The sequence below is a fragment of the Monodon monoceros genome, unplaced genomic scaffold (assembly GCF_005190385.1).
Source record: "Monodon monoceros isolate NGI ecotype Baffin Bay Population unplaced genomic scaffold, NGI_Narwhal_1 Super_Scaffold_5, whole genome shotgun sequence".
NCBI classification, from domain to species: domain Eukaryota; kingdom Metazoa; phylum Chordata; class Mammalia; order Artiodactyla; family Monodontidae; genus Monodon; species Monodon monoceros.
The window spans coordinates 91,274,071-91,294,932 of NW_021703782.1; the positions used below are offsets into that span (position 1 = coordinate 91,274,071).

Here is a 20,862-nt window from a genome sequence, read left to right on the forward strand (position 1 = left end):
CTTTCTTGTTCCTTTCTTTTTCTTTTGCTCTCTTCCCTTGTGATTTGATGACTATCTTTAGTATTATGCCTGGATTTCTTTCTCTTTTCTGTGTATCTATTACAGATTTTTGGTTTGTGGTTATTATGAGGTTTATATATAGCAATCTGTATATATATATATGTGATTAAGTTGCAGGTCCCTTAAGTTTGAATGCATTTTAACATCCTTGCATTTTTACCTGCCTCCACGTTTACATTTTTTTTAACATCTTTATTGGAGTATAATTGCTTTACAATGGTGTGTTAGATTCTGCTTTATAATAAAGATGCTACGAGAAAACTATTAGAGCTAATCACGTTTACTATTTTTGACATATTTTACACTGTTTTGTGTATCCCTCAACTTATTGTGGATATAGATGATTTTACGACTTTTATCTTTTAATGCTCATACTAGCTTTATATGTGGTTGATTTACTATCTTCACTGTATATTTGCCTTTACCAGTAAGATTTTTCCTTTAGTGATTTTCATATTTCTAGTTGTGGGTTTTCCACTTTTTAAAAACCAATTGTTATTCTAATCAAATAATCTGGTACTAGCTTGAAGGGAAAAAGGAGGAAAAGCATAGAAGGGAGCAGCTTAGGCTTTTTAGCTGCTATGAGAGAAAAAGCAAGGTATCTCTCACCTTCAAGCATATCTTCCACAGACTAAAAATATTTTTTTTGATTTAATAAAGTTTTATTTTTCAAAATATACAGTTGGTGGGACCTATGCACGCGTCTTCCTCAGCTGCTGGAGCATCTCCACCCTTGGTATTTCTGGTGTAAATTACTTGAGCTCTGTGCTTTGAAACCAGTTCAGTAAGTCCTTTACTAAGGAGCTCCTGAAGGGCTGCCCTGGCCAGGGAACCACAAATCTTCAGTATCTCAGGGACAACAGCTGGAGTTATAACCTTATAGTTGGGTACTTCTTTAGAGTTTGTCTTATGTTGCTTTGTCAAACAAGACTAGGTTATTGAGCTTGTCCCGAACTTTGCCTTTGGACCACTTCTTCTTTTTGGCCTTGCCGCCAGATTTGTTCACTGGGTCTTTGTCTTTCTTGGCTGACTTTCCGGCATCCTTCTTCTTCTTGTCGTCCTTGGGCGACACAGCGAAGCCGGGAGAGCAGCTGCTACCACTGCGCCTCGCTGAGATGTCGGACAAAAAGCCACAGCCTAAAATCTGTTTGGCTATTTACAACATAGGATGTACCTATAGCTCTGATGTTTTATGTGCATAGCCATGTATGTTAATCTGAACCAAAAGCAGAACTGCTTGTTGTTTCTATGTGTTCATCAGGGATTACCTATATCAAAAAATCCAATCTTTCAATGATTGCTTCTCTCCAAGCATTTAACAGTAATTATTCAGGTGCCTTGCCTCTGTTTGTGTTTTGCCTTGGAACTCCCAGACACTTAAGCCAACAATTTCTGCTTGGTAGAAGTAGCTCAGAATACTGCACGCAGTAGGGCTTTTTTTTGGTCTTTAAAGTATAACCAGGCAATGCCTTGGAAGTTAACTATTTTCCCAGAGAACCAGTAAAAATTAATGCACCACTTCAAAGCACTGATCATGCAGCTTTTATTTACCACTTAATATCTTCTTGGGCATGGGAAGGATTTTTCCTTTCAAGACTACCACATGCTTAGCTAGCTTAGTACATATTGCAGAGGATTCTATGAAGACTTTGCATATAAAATACAAAAATCTGTTACATATACATCCATTTAACAACAGTTTGTACATTACAATGAGTGCCAATGTCAAAATAACTCCCTGTACTTCACAAGCAGCATGAATATATTGTGGCAGCAGCAGATAGAAACTTCCCCCAACGGGCAGACAGTGTTCATACAGTGCAAATGCTACTAGAGCACAGACCAACAAGGTCACATCTTTTTTTCTTTTCTCTTCTCGTTAGTGAATACACAAGTAAAAGATGGAAGGGTAAAGCAATGGGGATTTGGTGGCAATCAGTTTTATTGTGCAGGTACACTGTATTACAGGCAGACACACCGGCAATTGTAAATTAGACACAAACATTAATTAAAGAAATGGCTGCTCTTTATCACCAAAAAGACAATTTGATACTTTGTTTTGATTTCCAATTGCCAAATTTCAGGTACCTCCTTTTCACATATCAATAAATTTGTGACGATATATATTCCAGGAATAAGGAATTCAGTAGACTCTCTAAATCAGTTGCCTATATGACAAGTAGCACTGAATATTCCTAGGGAAAAAAAATAATAAAACTCTGTTCCACATAGCTTTGGAAAATGAAGGCCAAAGATATAAATGTTCACGGGTCCTTTTGCCATCTGTTCACTAATATCAACATTCCACAATGACAAACTCTCAGTTATTAACTCTTTTAAATAAATACGTGTGCCCATGCACACCAACACAAGCTGCATTGGGAGACCATAGTTAACGTTACTAGTTGTACAAATGACTTGGCTGGTCAAGATGAAGGCAGTTAAGTGTAAAACTTAGAAATGTGCTTAGAAAACTAAAACAAATTAATTCAACAGCACTAAGCACTAAGGTTCAAGTATCTTAGCACCTCTCTCAGCACCATGGGAAATTCCCAATATTGAATAACAAAAAGTTTAAAAAGCATAAAATCTGATGAGGTTTTAAACTTGATACAGGCCAAGAGCACAATTCTTGCCCCTACACTCTTACCTTCCAACAATACCTGACCTACATGGCACTCTTGCCTAGGAAGAGTATCCCAGGTACTGTAAATGAAAGTCAGAGAGCACTTCATGGATGGGGAAATACAGATCTGGAAAACACCAAGTCCTATGAGGACGCAAGCTTTCTGAAAAACACCCAGAGTTGATTTTTTTTCCCCAAGCAAACACCACTCTCAAGTGGAAGTCCACGATAGTTTACTTAAAATTCATGATGCTACTAAAACTCACAATTATATTTAGTACCAGCTAAGAGGATGTTTTGGTAATAAACACTTAAATTTTCATTTGTAAACCCCTTTTCCAAACAGAAGCAACCCCAGAACATAGCATATGCAGCTAGGTTTAGGTACTATCTATGGCAGTGTTTTTCAAACTGAGTAACAACCCATTTATGAGTCAGGAAATGAATTTAGTGGGTCTGAAAGAGCATTCAAAACGGTGGTGGGGAGTTGGCGGGGAGGGATCAAAGCAGATCACACATAGTAATGTACCATTTCACAAAACATTTTATTTCAGTTAAAGATTTTATATTCATTCTTTGTTTCTCTCTCCCTCCCTCCCTCCCCTCCACCCCACACACATTGCTCTGGGTCATGATGAAAAAAGTTCGTTTTACTATGGGTCACAGTCAAGAAAATTTTAAATACTTTGGTTAATAGAGACCACAAAAAATAATAACACGGAGTTTCCACCCTGGTGTTAATGTCAGTAAGGGGTCAGTATTGAGTGTAAGCCAATTTTGTGCTTGTAATCCAAGGTGAGCTAGAGAGTTCTCCTTTTACTTGAATAAACACTTGTGTTAAAATTTGTTTTTTCCCCTTACCCCACATCCTCAGGCAGGGGCCTGAGCAGCATAAGGAAAGGAAGAAACCCTACAGCTGCAGTTATTTACTTTGAATGGTATCAGGTTATTCCCAGACAGCTAATTAAAATGCTTTCCTTTCTATCCCATAGTCGTGACTGTAAGCATAAAAGTGGGTAGAAAATTTTAATTTGTCTTTACAGTTTTGAGATTATAAATGGTCTAAACCAAGCAGTCAAGATTTCGTTGTTGGTTTGTGTTTTGCAAAATACGTAAGAGACAAAATGAACAATCTTGTCCTAATCGACCTTCATCTGCTTATAAAAGGAGGACGATTACATGGAGACCAAATTTTCCCTCCCTCTCAACCTGTAAGGTTGGTAGATAATCACTTTCTAAAAACCAATCATCTAAACAAATGACAAGACAATGTTCAACTTCTGCATTTCAAGAATCCAGTGGTGCTTACATCATGGGTCAGTTCAGTTCTGGTGCCAGGGCTGCCGTACCAGCTCATCTTGGGAGTTTCTCAGGTAGGCCAGGGTTAGCACTGATTAGCAGCAGGTTGTAAGAGAAAGTGTCCTGGGCAGGTCATCCATCACACAGGTTCCAGCCTTGGCACAGGCCTCCGAAAGGAAGCTACGTCATCTCATAACCTGTTTCTTCAGATGTAAAGAAGGGGGTTAAACTAAGTAGTCGATACAGCCCCTTCCTGAAATAACTTTTTAAAATTTGGATGCAGTTCTAAGATTTTTATGCAGCTTCCTCTGCAACTGTGTCTGTTCCTTTATTAACACCTTTAGCTCTTTCAACAGCTATTTCTGTCAGTTTCACCTACAACCACCTCTCAAATATCCAAGGTTCCATTTAGTTTATTCAGCCCAGATACTTTTAAAACATCAAGTGAAATAAAGCTAATAAGGAACAAAATTTAAGGCATTTTTTTTTTATTTCAGCCAAGGAATGATGCATGCTACAGATTAATCTTTACTTTCCCCCACAAAGAATACCACCATTTCAACCCCCAATGAACATGGCACTTGTTTGTTTCTTCCCCTTCTAATTTATTCCAGATTTTCAAGTGTTTTCTTCAGTAACGATGCTTTCTCCTGCAGCTCAGGTCTGCTGTCTGTCTCCATAGTTGCTAAAGACTCAATCAGGAGCACTCTGCATTCAGATGTCAAACTTTCCCACTGTTTAGATTCTGAATGGAAAGAGAAAGAGCAACAAAAGAATCCTTACAGAAGAAGCAAGCAGAGAATCCAAAACTATTCTTTCTGCTTTTCTTCCACATATCCTATCCCCAAAATAAATGCAAAGCAACCCCGTGGTAACAGTTCTGTATATAATGATCACAGGTTTAAGAGTTGTCTCCAAACCTAATTATTGACAATAACCTGAGGGCCAATCAGGGAGTTTCATCCTCTGTCCCCAGAGCTGGTGGGACAAAGAGAATGAAGGGAGCCTGAAGCCAACTGGGAAGCAGGAAGTATCGAGGCAGGGCACACAGTAACAAAAAAGCTATTTCTGCAATTGAGCTGAATATATCTTTGTAAGATATGCTCAGTAAAAAAAAATCCTCAATAAATTTCATAACTGCAAAGACAGTTTGAACAGATGACACTTTATTACTCCTTTAAGAAAAGCATCAGAGAACTGCAGGCATACTCAAAATATTAGAAATTCATAAAGTACATCAGATCCTAAATCTTGTTTATGAGGTTCTGATACTTGCTGGTGATGTGGTTTCAAGCAAGTTATTTCACTGTTTAGCTTCATTTTCCTCATCTAGAATAGAATATATTCATACATATTTGGCAAACTGTAAGAATTTAGAGATATATCTAAGTGTCTAGCTCTTCTACTCCAACAAGGAAAAAAGGGATTATGACACATGTAGTGTCGCTGACTCTAAACGGCCTGTTTTATGGAGCCCTGAGAGAGGTGCTTTAATTGCTAAGCGAAGATAGAGACAGAAGGAGAAACAGCAGATACACAATGCTCTAGAGAAAAGTGTTCCATATTCCCCATTCTTCATCCACGTGGTTAAAATAATAAAAAGAGGAAAATGAAAAAAGAAAAGAGGCCTCCTTTTGAAATCAGTAACAGATATACCACTGGAGAAAATGCTAACAGTCTTCTTTTACCAGTGATAGAACAGACCATTAGACGAAATCTGCTTCTTTGTAAGACGGTTTAGAAAAAGGAAAACAGAAAAAAAAAATAGGATTAAGAAAACTGCTATCAAATTTGATAACTCAGGTAGATAATTGTTAAATGTTCTCCTAACTCCACTTTTCAGTGTGTCATTCTGTTTATTTACATGTGTATAGTGAGCTCTGTTCTGCCACTGTCAGCCTCTTGCTGTAATTAACCAAGATTAACTCAAGATTCACGATGGAAACCAAAACTTCATTGAGATAACCACAGCTTCATACTGCATTAAAAGTATATAAAATAAAAGAGTACCAATTTAACACTTCATAAAATTGGAAGGTTTCAGCTATGTATATTCCACTTCCATGTACAAATATATTAATTTACATTTTGGAGTATATGCTTATTAAAAACAAAAACAGAAAATAAAAAAAATTCCTAAAGCCTATGCCATAAAGTCTCCTGGCTTTCCTGTCCTCCAATGAGAAGTTCAAGAACTCACCTTCAAGTTTTTTAAGCAGCAATTCTATCACAGATAAAGCTTCTGTTCTCACAGATGAGTAGGTCTTATTTTCTGAGAAGAAAATCATATAGATCACATTATTTGTTTTATATGCCTTACAAACAGAACATCTAAGATTAAGTTAGTGTTAACGAAAGAAAGATGTTCGGAAATTATAAATTCAGGGAAAGATACATGTGCTCCTAAGTGAGCTTCCCTTAGCCAATTATCATCAAATACTTGAAATGTGCTATATGTCCACATTCCTTACTTAAAAAAAAAAGCTGTCAGCCAAATATACCAATCTCCGTAACAAATGGCAATATTTAAAGGACCCCTTTTAGAAGTCGACTTCACAGGATGCCTAAGAAAGGTCTTTAGGTTTGCAAGACCTCTTCATTTTACCCAAGAACATTACATCACCCAGGGGTAAGGCCAACTCAGGGACACCCGGCTGCGACCCGACCCTGGAAAGACTAGTTTCTCAGCTGCCAGTTATTTATCTAAAGGCATGTGGCCACCTCCAAGAATCACAACTGAAATACGCTTCCTTGGTGTCTACTCTAGACACTGCATCTAGTTCACAGTGAAACTGTTTACTGAAAAAACTAACACTCAACCAGACCCAAGACAAAGGAAGCAAAAGATGAGCTTGTAACAGGCTGTCATGCTACGAAGTACACAAATGCTTGAAAGAATGGTGGCGAGACAGCAACAGGACACAGGAGACAGCTCGAAGAGGCTTCCACTGGCCAAATCTGGGATAATTTGAGCAACAAATTAATTAAGGAAAATAATTATAAACAAAGGGGAAAATAAAGGAATCCATGAATCAATATGGATAGTAGATAAATAAAGAGTTCGAGAGAGGGAGGGACCTTGCTTATGAGAGGATGCCAACTGTCAAATGGTAAATGTGGAAGAAGTGCTAGAGTTGGAAAATCATCTTAGTAAAAGCTGGTTCAGGAAAAACCCATCAATGCATGCTAAGTCTAGAGGAGACACTTTGAAGAGAAGCAGTATATGTGCATGGGCTTAAAGTGTCTTCTCCCAGACTGCTTAGTAGACACAGTTCTGAAGAGGAGCAGGTTGTCTGAATGGTCTTAAAGTGTGTTTCCACAGGCTGCTTATCAGACAGAAGGGGGGGAAATAGTAACCATACAGCAGAGGAAATTGAGTAGTACCTTGACCAGGTAATCAAAATTAACACTGCCAACAAGGGCAGGTGGACACTGTGTGCCTCTTGATGTGAGAGGACATAACATCACTTATAGAGCAGCCCTACTGGGAATTCATAACCTGGATCTCATCACAAGGAAACATCAGACAAACACCAAATGAGAAACATTCTAGTTTTAAATGGGGGGAGGGGGAGGCTTTTCTTCAAAATCGTCAATGTCGCATAAGACAAAGAAAGGCTGAGGAAGTGTTCCAGATTAAAGGAGACTACAACGATATGACAACTAAATTCACTAAATGATTACGGACTGAATTCCTTAATGGAGGAGAGGAAAAAATTATATAAAGAATATTACTGGGGCTTCCCTGGTGGCGCAGTGGTTGAGAGTCTGCTTGCCCATGCAGGGGACATGGGTTCATGCCCCGGTCCGGGAAGATCCCACATGCCGCGGAGCGGCTGGGCCCATGAGCCATGGCCGCTGAGCCTGTGCGTCCGGAGCCTGTGCTCCGCAACAGGAGAGGCCACAACAGTGAGAGGCCCGCGTACCGCAAAAAAAAAAAAAAAAAAAAAGAATATTACTGAGTCAACTGAAAACCTAGAATATGAATGGTTAAAAAATATGGCATCAATGTTATACTATCTAAAGTCGGTATGTAAAAGAAGGCACACTGAAGAATTTAGGAGAAAAGGGGCAAGATGTAAGCAATACACTTTCAAATGGTTGAGGAAAAAGTATGTATACAGAAGTGCAAGTAATAAAGTAAGTGGTGCAAAATGTTAACAGGTGACTTTGGGTAAAGGATATACAAGTATTACATGCATTATTATTGTAACTTTTCTGTAAGTTTGAAATTATTTCCAATTACAGGTTTTTAAAAAAATACTGGTCACAAAGGTTTTTCTAATCTAGATGTTGAAATCCTAAATTACAGTTCCAGATTAATACATTCCAGTTTGGGGGCACATACTGAGTATATTAAATAGGAGAGTTCAGTAGTTGTTCCATAAATTTAGTTCCTAGCACAAGGCAGGGAATGTTTGAAGCTTAACTCCTTGAGCTTTAAAATGAACACTCCTTATCTATGTCAATTTACCACTCACCTAAAGAATATGTGATTGATTTACAAGTTTCAAGGAGAATTTCAGCCAGGGCCTCAGGATCTGCATGTTCTTCTTCTAAAAGCATTAATCTGTACAAATCAGAAAGCAAGATACAAATATTAGTTATTAAGAAACATTCCAAAACCTTTCTGGCACAAACAATTTCTATCTGTATATATTGCTTTATGATGTCACTTTAGCTTTTAGTTTTAAAATTTAAAAGAATTCCACTGCAGGAGAAACTAACACAGCATTGTAAGGCAATTATACTCCAATAAAGATGTTTAAAAAAAAGAGAAAAATTCCACTGATTATATATAAAATGCTAAGGGGTAGGGGAAGGTTAAATAAATGACTGAACTATGAAGCAAATTACCCCTGAAAAAAGGCATTCATTGACTGTAGGACTCCCAGCTGCACTTTCCATGTGCTGAGTTTTAGCTGGTCACACATCAGTTTGCAAAGCTCTTGACGATAACAACCTGGAAAAAAAGAATGGGGCAGAGCAGGGCAGAGCATGTGAAGGAGCAAGAGACAGAGCAAGTGAGGGGAAGACAGAGAGACAGAGAGAGACAGGGACAGAGAAGGATAGACGGAGAGAGAGAGGGAAGGGGAGAGGAAAAATTAAAACAACAAATGCCTTAAGTTAAAGCCATGACATTTCGGAAACACTTCAGCATGACTTTATGCCCAATTCCCACAAACTTCCCTGATCAGAAACACCCCCTCCCCCCAAAATCCTATATATCTGTTCATAAGTGTTCTTTGTCAAGGCAATATCCTTTTCTAAGGAACTGACACAGAGTCTAAACCACACTGCCTTTTCCCCATAAAACACCCTGAATGACAGCCAAAGAGAGCAGAACTCTGGAGGCTCACAAGCTTCTGCATGCTGTAGGCTTAACAAGAGTCAACGGTGCTTTATCCAAACCTGTTATGCCAACTGCACTTGTTATTATAATTATACAATTAATATTATGCTAAGTGATGAAACAGGAGTATAAAACTCAGCAAAGTAGTTGTTTTTTAAATGCTGCAGAATTTAGTACAGTTCACAAATGTAAAGATGGATGAGGGTAAAAAATCTAGAATTCTGCACTTGAATTGCTTCCTAAGAGACTGTAATTTCTTTCTCCACTATAAAGAAACAAAACCAGAAACTGAAGACGATACATTATGAGTAAGATGTATACGAGAAGCCAGTGTGGAACAAATCCTCAAAGGCCCTGGCCCTTCCCCCAGATGACAACCAATCCAGCAAATGTACATTTCTGTTCCGTATACTAAAACTGCTTTGTGTATGTATCATCTTTTTATATAATTCCCTACTTTAACTTCTTCTACCTATCAAGCAAAAGTCAGTAGTCCTAATGACGTCAAATAAGTGGACTTCCACTGCAGTCCATAACACAATACCAAGAAATAAGACCTCTTACAAATCTGTATCTTTTGGAAAACCCTCCCTATACATAGCAAATATACTTTCTGAAGTTCACACAAAGGATGGCAAGGCTCAGAGACAATCTTTGAGTCTGATTTTAGAAACCTCCAATCACAGTCAACAATACTTTTCATAACATTCATGAATAATAAGATGTAGGATGCCCTGCAGGAACCAACACAAGACAAACTCCTACTAACTACAGCCCAATCCAACAGTAAAGGTTTACTGTTTATTTACTTAATCCTTTGGAAAGATATGTTCAATTGAAAAACTCTCAGAAAGTTTCAAGTTTCTCAGGGAAATACAGACTTCATTTGCTTATTGAAGGTTTGGCAACAAGGCCATTAATTCTGAGATGAAGAGACCCCACTAATAAGTTCTGTGGATTCCTCTGAATACAGCACCATAAAGAAGAGTGAAAGAATTCTTTTTGTAGTCAAACTATCTACATAAAATGTATCATGGTTGTTATGGGCTGAGCTGTGTCCCACAGACTCACATGTTGACATCCTAACCCCCAAGTACCTCAGAATGTGACTGAGTTGGGAGACAGGGTTTTAAAGAGACCATTAGGGTGGGCCCTAACCCAAGACGACAGGTGTCCTTATAAGAAGGTACTGGACACAGAGACACAGATGGCCATTTACAAGCCAAGGAGACAAGGCTCAAAAGACACCAACACTGTTGACACCTTGATCTCAGACTTCTAGTCTCCAGAATTGTGAGAAAATACAGTTCCCTGGTTGAAGTCACCCAGTCTGTTGTACTATATGTTACAGCAACCCTAGCAAACAAACAATGAGATTATCTGCCAACGCAGGAGTAAAATTTATACTGGATGATTCTCGCCGTTAATCAGTTGGGCTCTACAAGAAACGGCAGCTATAACTCGTCACACGGAGCACCTTCGCTGTCATGAAGTAACCCCTGGCCACAGCACTTCTTCAAAGGCAGGTTCTGCTGCTTACGTTGGGTCTCCACATTTCGGGGCCAGGCTTTGCCCAGGCCCTCAAAGGCTCCCAGCAGAGATTCCAGCTGGAGCTCCTTTTCCTTCTCATTCTCATCTTCATTTTTGGTTGTCTGGACTCCAATGCTTTCAGGTGAGTTCTAGGACATGTCAAAAAAAAGGAAAGCAAATTTTAATTTTTTTTTCCTTCAAAGTTACAGGCATACTATTAAAACAATCAGGGTACCAGAGTAGGAGATGTTAACCAAGAATTAAATGCTACAGTCTCTACCATGAGTTTTCCTATTTGTAAAAAGATTTTGTAACAGGAGTACTACACCGCTCCAATAAATTTCGGAAATCCTCTAAAGGAATCTGTAAGCAAAGGTGAAAAAAAATACCATATATGTAGTATTTTGAGCACAACATAAAAAAGACTTGCATTAGAATCACAGAATTAAAGGAGGAAGAACCCGGTAATAATCTAAATCCAAACTCCTTCTTAATAAGATATGGAAACAGGCAGAGAAGTGACTTGTCCAGCAAGCTGATGATACAGACTGCCAAATCCATACACTATCGTTATGTATGTAACAGAAATTTTTTTTGATAGTTAATTATTTTACTTTGAATTTATTTTTCTCACTGTTTTTATTTTTTTTACAAATCTTTATTGGAGTATAATTGCTTCACAATACTGTGTTAGTTTCTGTTGTACAACAAAGTGAATCAGCCACATGCATACATATGTCCCCAGATCCCCTCCCTCTTAACAGAAATTATTTAAACAGCTTTTTTACAACAGCAAATTAGCAGCAACACAAGAAACAGAATGAGAATGCTATTTAAAAATTTTCATGTTTCACAAAAAAGTAAGTAGGTAAACCATACTCTTCTTTCTTTGAACCAGTGCCCAACCTTTAAAAACGAGCACTTCATTTTCCAAATGAAACCAAAGTCTGCTTTTGATCAAAGTCCCCCAGCATGTGGCAGAGTCTATCTTCACTCTGGGGTGCCTGGGGTGGCTGCAGCACACGCTTTCAAGGCAGAGCGTATCAGAAGCAAGACAGGGACTGTTCGCCCACTCCAACACCACTCTCGGGAACTCACCGCTCCCACGGCCTTGAGGTTCCCGGCTCGCAGGATGAAACCCTTGCAACAAACTCATCATTCTGCTTTTTTAAAAAAACAAAAAACAAAAAACAGCTACCCTTCTCCCATGGAGGGGAAACGGATACCTAGAATGAAGACTACTATTCCCAGCCTCACCTGCAGCCAGGTGTGGCCACCCGGCTAAGCGCTGGCCAGTGGGATAGAAGTGAAAGGGCCCTGTAGCAGCTTCCAGGAACTCTCCTTAAGAGAGAACTGACATACCTACTTTGATCCTTTCTTCATCTCCTCTGCCATCACCCACCTGGAACGCAGATACACGGTGGGCCGTGAAGACAATGGCCACACCCCAGGGAAGGCAGAGCCAGGAGCTGCAAAGAGCCAGACTCCCTAAACTCTCCTGTGAGAGACTAACGTCTACCTTGTGTGAAGCCATGGTATTTGGGGATTTTTCTGCTATATGCAGCTACATGAACCCTCCTAAAATATGCAAACAGGACACAGGAAAATCTCTTCCTTCTTTCTTTTTTTTTTAATTTTTAAAATTTTTTTAAAGTATAAACCAGACCTGAAAGGATATGGCGATCATTACCTTCTTGATGAGAGGTATGACAATGTCAGCAAACTCCTGGAATCTGTCTTCTTTGGTGGCCTTTAAGACATCCCCTGCACAGCTGATTGCTGCAATCTTGTATTTGGGATTCTCTTTGCAACACTCCTTCAGAACAGCCTGGAGGATTTCACCGGTGCCAGGCTGACTGGGCACAGGCTTCTCCAGCTCTGCACTGCAGGATCCATACAAAAGCATCACAACAGTTAATAAAGGCTGCAGCTTTCAGGTGCAGTGTAAGAAATGGCATCTTCACTGAAGGAACATTTACCTGCAAGCTGTCACCACACAGGCAATGGCTTTCAACAGTTCTTCCTAAAGGGTTGAAAGATGAGGAAACACTATTAAGCAAACGTGTCATTTACATATGCTGTACATGACTATAATTACCTCATAAATTTTTAAAAATTATGACAACAAAAATTAACCAGAGTCACCATCTCTTTGACACACTTAACTGTTTAACAAGCACATCCACAGAGTTTTACTCCAAACCACGGAAGCAGGGTAACTGTCTTCCTCTCCATTTCGTAAAGCCTAGAGAACTAACTTGTCCAAGGTCACAGAGGCAGAAGCGTCAACAATGGAATCAGAACTGTATCTGACTCCTAGACCCGTACTTCGTCTACAGTTCTGAACTGGCCACTACTGGCTTCTACCACGTCAACCAGACTGTACATGATGCCACAGTCTCGCGCTCCCCACTGAGTAGTCACTGTGTATAACCCACCATCACCCTTGTATAAAAAATGACTTTTACTAATTCAGAGGCCCCAGAGATGGGCATCCTCAGCCCGGGGTTTAGACACAGCTTGCCTTGCTACTCAATTTCACATATGCCCAAATTCTGATCTGTTCATGAGGTCAACAGGGACAAAAGTGTGACCACTTGGTTTAAGACTTCTCTTGGAAAGATGAACATGATAAATAAAAATTAACCTCCAGCATTACTGTGCAGTATTCAAGGACACGTGGGTTATACTTTGATGAAATATCACATTTAATCAGGCAAAGTTTACCCAAAGCTTCCCAACTGCCTAAGAAATCTGCTTTACAAAAACAACCCATCTGATGTCCCACAAAACAACATTCTAATTTTTATAGAAAATGAAAGATGAAGTCATAATCCTTTAAGGATACCTTAAATTTAACTGGGCATGAATGGTTCCTTTACCTTTCCTGCCCATGTTCGTCCAGCTAGGCCTTGCAGTAATGCGGTCAGTATCATTCCCAGATACGGAGGTACCAGGGAGCTGGTTTGTTTTGCAATTGATGCCATGGCAATTGCACCCTGGGCTTTCATTTTCCAGGACTGAGACTGTAAAGCCTTCTGGGTGATAGTAATCAACTCCTGCAGGTATAACCGAATGCCACCAAAGGAACCTAAAACAAAATTAAAAGCAACTCTTAAGTGACCAAAAAATTATATATATATATGTGTGTGTGTATATGTGTGTATATATATGTAAACTAACTGATTTTTCTTTTCTAAGTCTGGAATAAAAGTCAGTGACCATCAATCTAAAGCAGTGATTCTCAATGGTTACATCACATCACTCTCTGCAAGGGAGAGAAAGTGGGTGGTGGTGTGAGAAATCTTGACAACAGCAGGACGTTATGAACTTGGATATGTCCAGGGGAGGGCTCTCGTCCATTAACGTGTGTCAAGATGAAGAGCAGAGTGGAGAAGCACTACTCTAAAATAATACTCAAGGCAACACGAAAATCACTGTTCATTCTCAACTGAAATAAAGAAAGCTCTGCATCGCTTGGGCAGTTTCTATTCTCTCATATGGGCAGCAATGAGAGCTCTGAGCGCCAGCCTGAGAACTTGGAAATGTGGATGGGCTGAGAACCCAATGGGACACACATTGTTAAGGTCCCGGGAAAGTAACTACAGAAGTTTATGAATAAAAAAATATGAGTTAAAAATTTCAACTGTGGTTCTTAAGAAACAGGTTTAATTCACAGGCACTGTTTACTAACCAGGTACATTTTCCTGCCACACTTCAGTCCATAAATTACATTCTTCTTTTTCTGCTTTCTCCTCATCAGCAATTTCATGCATGCCTAGGAATGCCAAAGGCAGAACTTCTTTGGCATGGTTCTTCAGTACATCAGGGCTGTACCGTCCAATAGCATGAACAGTCAGAGCACAAGAGGTCTTGTAGATGGGTTCTAAAGAGAAGCAGAAAAAAACAATCTTTATGACACTTACTGTGTTTAGGGTAACTGATCAAAACAGATCACTGCTCTGGGCTTCCCTGGTGGCGCAGTGGTTGAGAGTCCGCCTGCCGATGCAGGGGACACGGGTTCGTGCCCCGGTCCGGGAAGATCCCACATGCCGCGGAGCGGCTGGTCCCGTGAGCCATGGCTGCTGAGCCTGCGCGTCCAGAGCCTGTGCTCCGCAAAGGGAGAGGCCACAACAGTGAGAGGCCCGTGTACCGCAAAATAACAAAACAAAAAACAGACCACTGCTCGACTTGTACCACAGCAAAAGAAACCAGTAAAATCAATCAGAAATGTTCCTAGCAAACCACATAAAATCAGAAAGGGTAAGACCTGATTTGTATTGTTTCATTAGGTTGTTTACATCTAACTTAACAATAATTTAAGTAGGAAGAAAAAAGGTACCTTCTTTCTCCATATACCAGCCGTTGAGTTTCTGCAGGAGTTTCTCCGTGCTGCTATCCCGTGACGTCTGGAAGAGAAACAATCCTGGTCAGTTCTTCATAATTATCAAAGTATACTTACTTAACTAAGTAAGAAATTCAACTCACCCGAACTAAATGGCCCATGGCAAATGCACAGGATTTCTGAATTACACCATTCCGATCTGTCAGGCCACTAAGCAAAGCACTCATGAGTTTACCTAGTGGAAACAAAGAAGAAAAATCTGATACTTGGCTGACCAAATGCTCTGCTCTGTTCGTAGGACCAAAACAAACTTAACCCTATAATTAATATCTGATTTATTCCATAGTAGTCTAGAACCCTTGCATGTTACATTTGTATATCCATTTGCTTCTCTTTGCCTGGTATAAAATTAAAAATTACTCTGTTATTAATTAATCAATCAATCTAGACTATTATGGGGACAGTTGCAAAAACAAGAGTTAGGTACATAAAGTTCATCAGCCCCATCTAGAAGCCAATTCAAGAAAAGAAAAATGCTGATGTAAAATTAAATATAAATGGTAATAAACCATTTATACAGTACAGAATAGCAGATACTCTCACCTCCTTATACCACCAAGAAATAAACACTTATAAAACAGTAAAAACTTGCTAAGCTTGATCATCCTGTACCTCTTGCAAACAGAGATAAAGGTAGAAGTGGGAGAGTTTGAGGGAAGAAAAAGTACACGATACCACAAGCATGTCTGAATGATCACTGTTTTTCCTTTTAAAACCTTGTCACACAAGACATGGCCATACAAAAACATCACCCCAGTGGTTTTGACAAACTCACCTGAGTAAGGTGTTAGGTCCTGGGGACACTGAGTGGTTAATGACACAATGACACTGGCACAGCCTCCCTACAGGGTTACAAAGGCAAAGGTCTAAATTTGATGGTCACAATGTTCTATCAAACCCTTGGTTTTAGGAGTCAAAGATTTAAAGAAATACACAAAGCCTTACAGCCCCTCCAAGATTCTATCTAGAAAGAGTAAAACTCTTATTTTAAACTATTAACACAAAGATTTCCTTCAAGACTTCCTGCAGAGGTCTTGCTGCAAGTATACACTGCTCTCATACATTGCAAGCGAGAAGGAGACTCGTACAATCTTTTGGGAGGGCAACATGTCATCCTGTCCATCCTTGTTCTAACATTTCCCGTTCTAGGAATTTAACCAAAGGAAGCAGCTTCAGATGTGTCCAAAACCATTCATCACAGCGCTTTGTTTAGTATCAAAAAAGCTGAAAACAAATCAGGTATTCCTTGATGGGTTAAAATAAATGATGTTTCAGCCACATGAGAGAGTATATGGCCATTAGAGAGGACATCGTAGAAGACACATGCACAGAAAGAGACCAGAAGGAAACATTTCGAAATACCAACAGCAATTAACCTATGGGTGGTAAACTTACAGACAACTTTTAACTTTCTCCTGATCTATAAATGCTAAGATTTTAAAATACAAGTAAATGTTAATTTTGTCAGGAGAAATAAACGTGAGTTGTTTTCAAAGTGTACGGTGTGGGATCTGATCCTTGAAAAATCTTGGAAAGGAAGACATTTTTCCATCTAAATACCTACTGATTCCTCTGTGAAAAATGCTCATCACCACCTTAAGCAACCATGACTTGGTAACTGGATGAGCATTTCCACTAATAACTGATTATGAACGAGGACCCAGAGGGCATGTACCTGGCAACCAGGGGACAGAAATGATTCCACTAAAAAAGTAAGACAATGTTTACTGAATATAAGTCACATGTTTTATATTCTGAATGAGTTACATGTTTTAAGTTATTAGTGCAGTCATAGAAACAAAATAGTTAACATAAAATAAAGTCAGGTTTTAAGAAAAAAAAATGAATTTCACACATGACGGCTGTTCTATTTTTGTGGCCCAAACTAATGAAGATGCAAATTCCTCTTATGAAAAATACACTTGCTTACCTTAGTTCCAAGACCTACACCACTTCTGATCAGTTCACATAACCTAGGAACTAGCTCACCCAGCACCGACACATCAAGATACTGCAGGCACTTTTGGAAGAGAATAAATATAAAGTTAACCTTAGCAAATAATTAAGTCAGTACCACATCTTCAATTAAAAACTGCCCACGTCAACTATGTACCCAACTGGTTTTGACATGAAGTGCAAAAACCAAACCACTGGTTTGATTTTACTCCAATTTCAATGTTAAAATCATTATGCTACAAACAAGAAAACCATTCATCAGTGGATCAACATTAAAAACAAAACAAAAATAATAAAAAAAACATTGATTTATAAAGGAGAAAATAAATAATGAGTACCCAAGAAGAGAGGATCTCTCTGGGCCTACTTCTTCTTTAACAATCCATGTTTAGTGTAAAAGACCTAGATTAAAACTGACCTTCTTCCGTGGGCCTGCCCTATCAAGCCACCTGATTAAAGTTGACTTCTTAGCTGAATTTGCTATACTATACTTTTGAAAATGTAATGATGTATATTCTATTACTGATGAGCATATCTATAAGGTGCTTGCTAACTATTCCTATTTCTTTAAGCTTTCTTTTGCCCTCATAATCCAACGAAGACATCCTTAGACCATATTTTGGTAATAGTTCCCCAGTAAGCACTAAAAAAATTCCTTCTTCTCTTGTCTAGTCCTGTGATCTGCCCATCAAAACAATTTCCAGTAGCTCACAAGCTCTCATTTAACCACTCCAGGGCATGCACAGCAGAGTCGGCTTTTGTGACCTTAGAGACTCTTTAACCCACGATTCCAGAAACATTGGAATTTCGAAACTTGGTGCCAAGCAGCTCTTTTCTGCAAATCCCCTTCCTTTAACTGAACAACCTACCAACATTGCTCAGTTCTCTCTCCCTACCTTTTATGCTTCCTACTTCACTAACACCTCCAGCTTACACCTTCCTAGGTCCTCCCAGAAACAATGCTCAGGCAGAGACAAGTATCCGAACTTTCTAAATAGGCAGGCCAAAAGATATACAGATTTATAGGCAGACCTTTTAATATATTGTTCTCCTGTGTAACACAAATCTGGACTAATGCAATCTAGTATTGGGGAAAGTATTCCATTTAGTAATACAGGAAAAGAAAAAAGAACTATACTAAGAAAAAACTAGAGTCACAACAGCTGCCTTGACTCATCCCTTAAACCTCTACTTCATTTAATGTAACCTGAAGACTTTGAACAATTACACTCTAAGGTAAGCAAACGTAAATGTTCTCATTACGTGAGGCACTTACCATGTTGATTGTTTCCATCATGGGAGAGGATTTGGCAGCACTGAGTCGGGCACTGTCCATCGCAGCCTGAGAACACAAATGCAAGCACATTCTATCAATTAAGAAGAACCTCCAGGGTATTCCCTGGCGGCCCAGTGGTTAGGACTCTGCGGTTTTCACTGCTGAGGGCATGGGTTTGATCCCTGGTCAGGGAACTAGGATCCCACAAGCTGCACATGGCACGGCCAAAATAAAAGAAGAACCTCCACACACTCAAATTGGGCTTTACTGACAAATTAAGGAATATTTTAAAAAATAATATATAGATACAACAAATTCAAACACAAGTCTAAATAATTTCTTTTGTTCTACACTCAACCATATATATGTAGAGGCAGCATCTCACTGTAAGTGAGAAATGCAGACAACGGTTAGAAATTAACTGCAGTTAGAAAATAACATAGTATGGCTCTGAGCAAGTTATCCAGCCTTCTTGAGCCTCAGGTTCTCCCTCCATTAAATAAAGAAACAGACTAAATAATTTTCTATCTAATACATGATTTTTAATTTTATACATGTATTGTTTTAACTTTATAAAGGACCCTCCTATCTATTGATACAATAGCATTTTAATCAAATAACTATGGTACAGGAGAGGTTGACACTATCCAGACATAGTAAGTGAGAAAAATTAGGCATACAGAAGTGACTTGCCTAGGGCTGCAAAGTTTGGACTAGAATTTATGTTTCCTAATTCTCAACACCTAGTAGCTGAGAACCTAGGAAAGGCAAGATTACTGCTGAAAGAGGAAAGAATGATGACTGGAGAAGAAACAGCAATATCAGAGGCAAAGGGAAAACAGAGTAAGTGATTAGAATATAATAGTTTAGGTAAGTTAAAAACCAAATAGTGAACCGAGAGAAAACTTTTACAATCATATAACAGGAGTTTGACAGTTCTAATAAAGACAAATGTAAAAACATAAACAAGTGAAAAACAGACACAGAGTAGAAACATACAACTCACAGAAGAAATATTTATAAATGGATAACATAATACGAAAAGACAATGGACAACACTAATAATAGGAAACTAAATTAGAATGATGAGATTCTTGCTTATCAGACTGGTATTATTCAATGTTGGCAAAGATGTGGAGAAAACAGAACATTCATAACTTCTGATGCCACAAAATCTCTCACACAAAAGTTCAAAATAATCTCACTGTAGAATACTATGCATGCACTAAAAAGAATGAAATAGATCCATATATACACATGGTATTTTATTAAAAACAAAAATCAAGTTGCAGAACAATATTCGCAGTCTGATTCTATTTTAAAATTAGTATGTTTGTTTGATTTTGAAGCCTATGACTACAAAAGAATTTGAAAAAGACCCAGGAACTGCTGGCAGTGAGGACTCCTCAGGAAATGACACTGTACTGCCACAGCAGAGGGGCCTCCTAGGGGATACTTTCTACTCTTCCGTGTTGTTTTAACTTTTCACAATAAATGTTTCATCTGTAATTAAAAAAAAACGGAACAAAACAAAACTCTGATCAGAGACTAGGGAACTACAGTACACCTAAAAGAGCAGAATAATTTGGGACTATGCAAAAGTCTAGCTACAAATCCTCTTGATTTGCAAAGCAGGAATGGTCCATAGGAGGACTCTGAGGGTGCAGACCCAACCCCTAGAAAATAAACAAACATGTACAAAAAACCGTGTTAAATAAATGTATTGATATATTTTTTTGGACGAAAGTGTCATTTTTCATTCACTTCACATAACAGTGTATGAGCCCTCTCCGCCCCCACTAAAGAAACACTGCATGTGGTTATAGAAGTTGAGCTGTTTCAAGAGTGGTGAAAGTATCATCTGAGTCATGGAGTTTGTCTAAGGACCCTGGAAGGCCTGTTGAGTATCTTAACAGGACTCTCCCTTCATGATAATTACCAACATGGCTGTGTTGTCAACTCACCTTTTCTTGGTCTGTAGCCCGGAGACTCAAATAATTGAGAACTTGAGGCTCCAAGACACTTAAGGATTCTAGCAGAGCTGGGATGAGTTTTGGTGCATGTGGTTTCAACATGGCTCCTGCACTTTTGCTGATCTTCACGAGGGTGTTAATGCTACAGACACACAAAACACAACTCCTGAGTCCTTCTAACAAAGCAAGAAGCCCTACGGGTCTAATCATGAGGAGTTTCTGCACTTTATTGCATTAAGGAACATACTCCCTTGGGTACAGAGCCTGGCCTTAGCTCTGTGTTGGTTTTTTTTTTTGGTTTTTGTTTTTACTTTTTATTACAGAAATTTTCACACATATATGAAAGTAAAGAGAATCATAAATGCAATTCTGTATGCTCTCCAC

The 20,862-nt window shown here is 38.9% G+C and overlaps 1 protein-coding gene and 1 pseudogene across 6 annotated transcripts in view; both read right to left on the reverse strand.

Moving 5' to 3' along the window:
- Window positions 1-729: 729 nt before the first annotated feature.
- LOC114884480 lies at window positions 730-4,043 on the reverse strand (annotated as a pseudogene).
- A 413-nt stretch (window positions 4,044-4,456) lies between these two features.
- ECPAS (Ecm29 proteasome adaptor and scaffold) overlaps window positions 4,457-20,862 on the reverse strand; it is a 98,641-nt gene continuing 82,235 nt past the window's right edge. For 3 of the 6 annotated variants that reach the window (XM_029202390.1, XM_029202388.1, XM_029202389.1), the window contains exons 35-49: window positions 20,470-20,620; window positions 18,506-18,571; window positions 17,204-17,293; window positions 16,049-16,115; window positions 15,357-15,448; window positions 15,211-15,277; window positions 14,563-14,754; window positions 13,751-13,959; window positions 12,848-12,891; window positions 12,559-12,751; window positions 10,879-11,017; window positions 8,843-8,948; window positions 8,467-8,555; window positions 6,186-6,257; window positions 4,457-4,730 (exon numbers count right to left, since the gene is read on the reverse strand). In XM_029202390.1, coding sequence (XP_029058223.1) covers window positions 4,591-4,730; window positions 6,186-6,257; window positions 8,467-8,555; window positions 8,843-8,948; window positions 10,879-11,017; window positions 12,559-12,751; window positions 12,848-12,891; window positions 13,751-13,959; window positions 14,563-14,754; window positions 15,211-15,277; window positions 15,357-15,448; window positions 16,049-16,115; window positions 17,204-17,293; window positions 18,506-18,571; window positions 20,470-20,620 — 1,717 coding nt within the window. In that variant the 3' untranslated portion in view covers window positions 4,457-4,590. Of the gene's footprint in view, window positions 4,731-6,185; window positions 6,258-8,466; window positions 8,556-8,842; window positions 8,949-10,878; window positions 11,018-12,558; window positions 12,752-12,847; window positions 12,892-13,716; window positions 13,960-14,562; window positions 14,755-15,210; window positions 15,278-15,356; window positions 15,449-16,048; window positions 16,116-17,203; window positions 17,294-18,505; window positions 18,572-20,469; window positions 20,621-20,862 lie in introns of those variants that run through there. The other 3 variants (XM_029202392.1, XM_029202391.1, XR_003790757.1) reach the window with 2 other exon arrangements.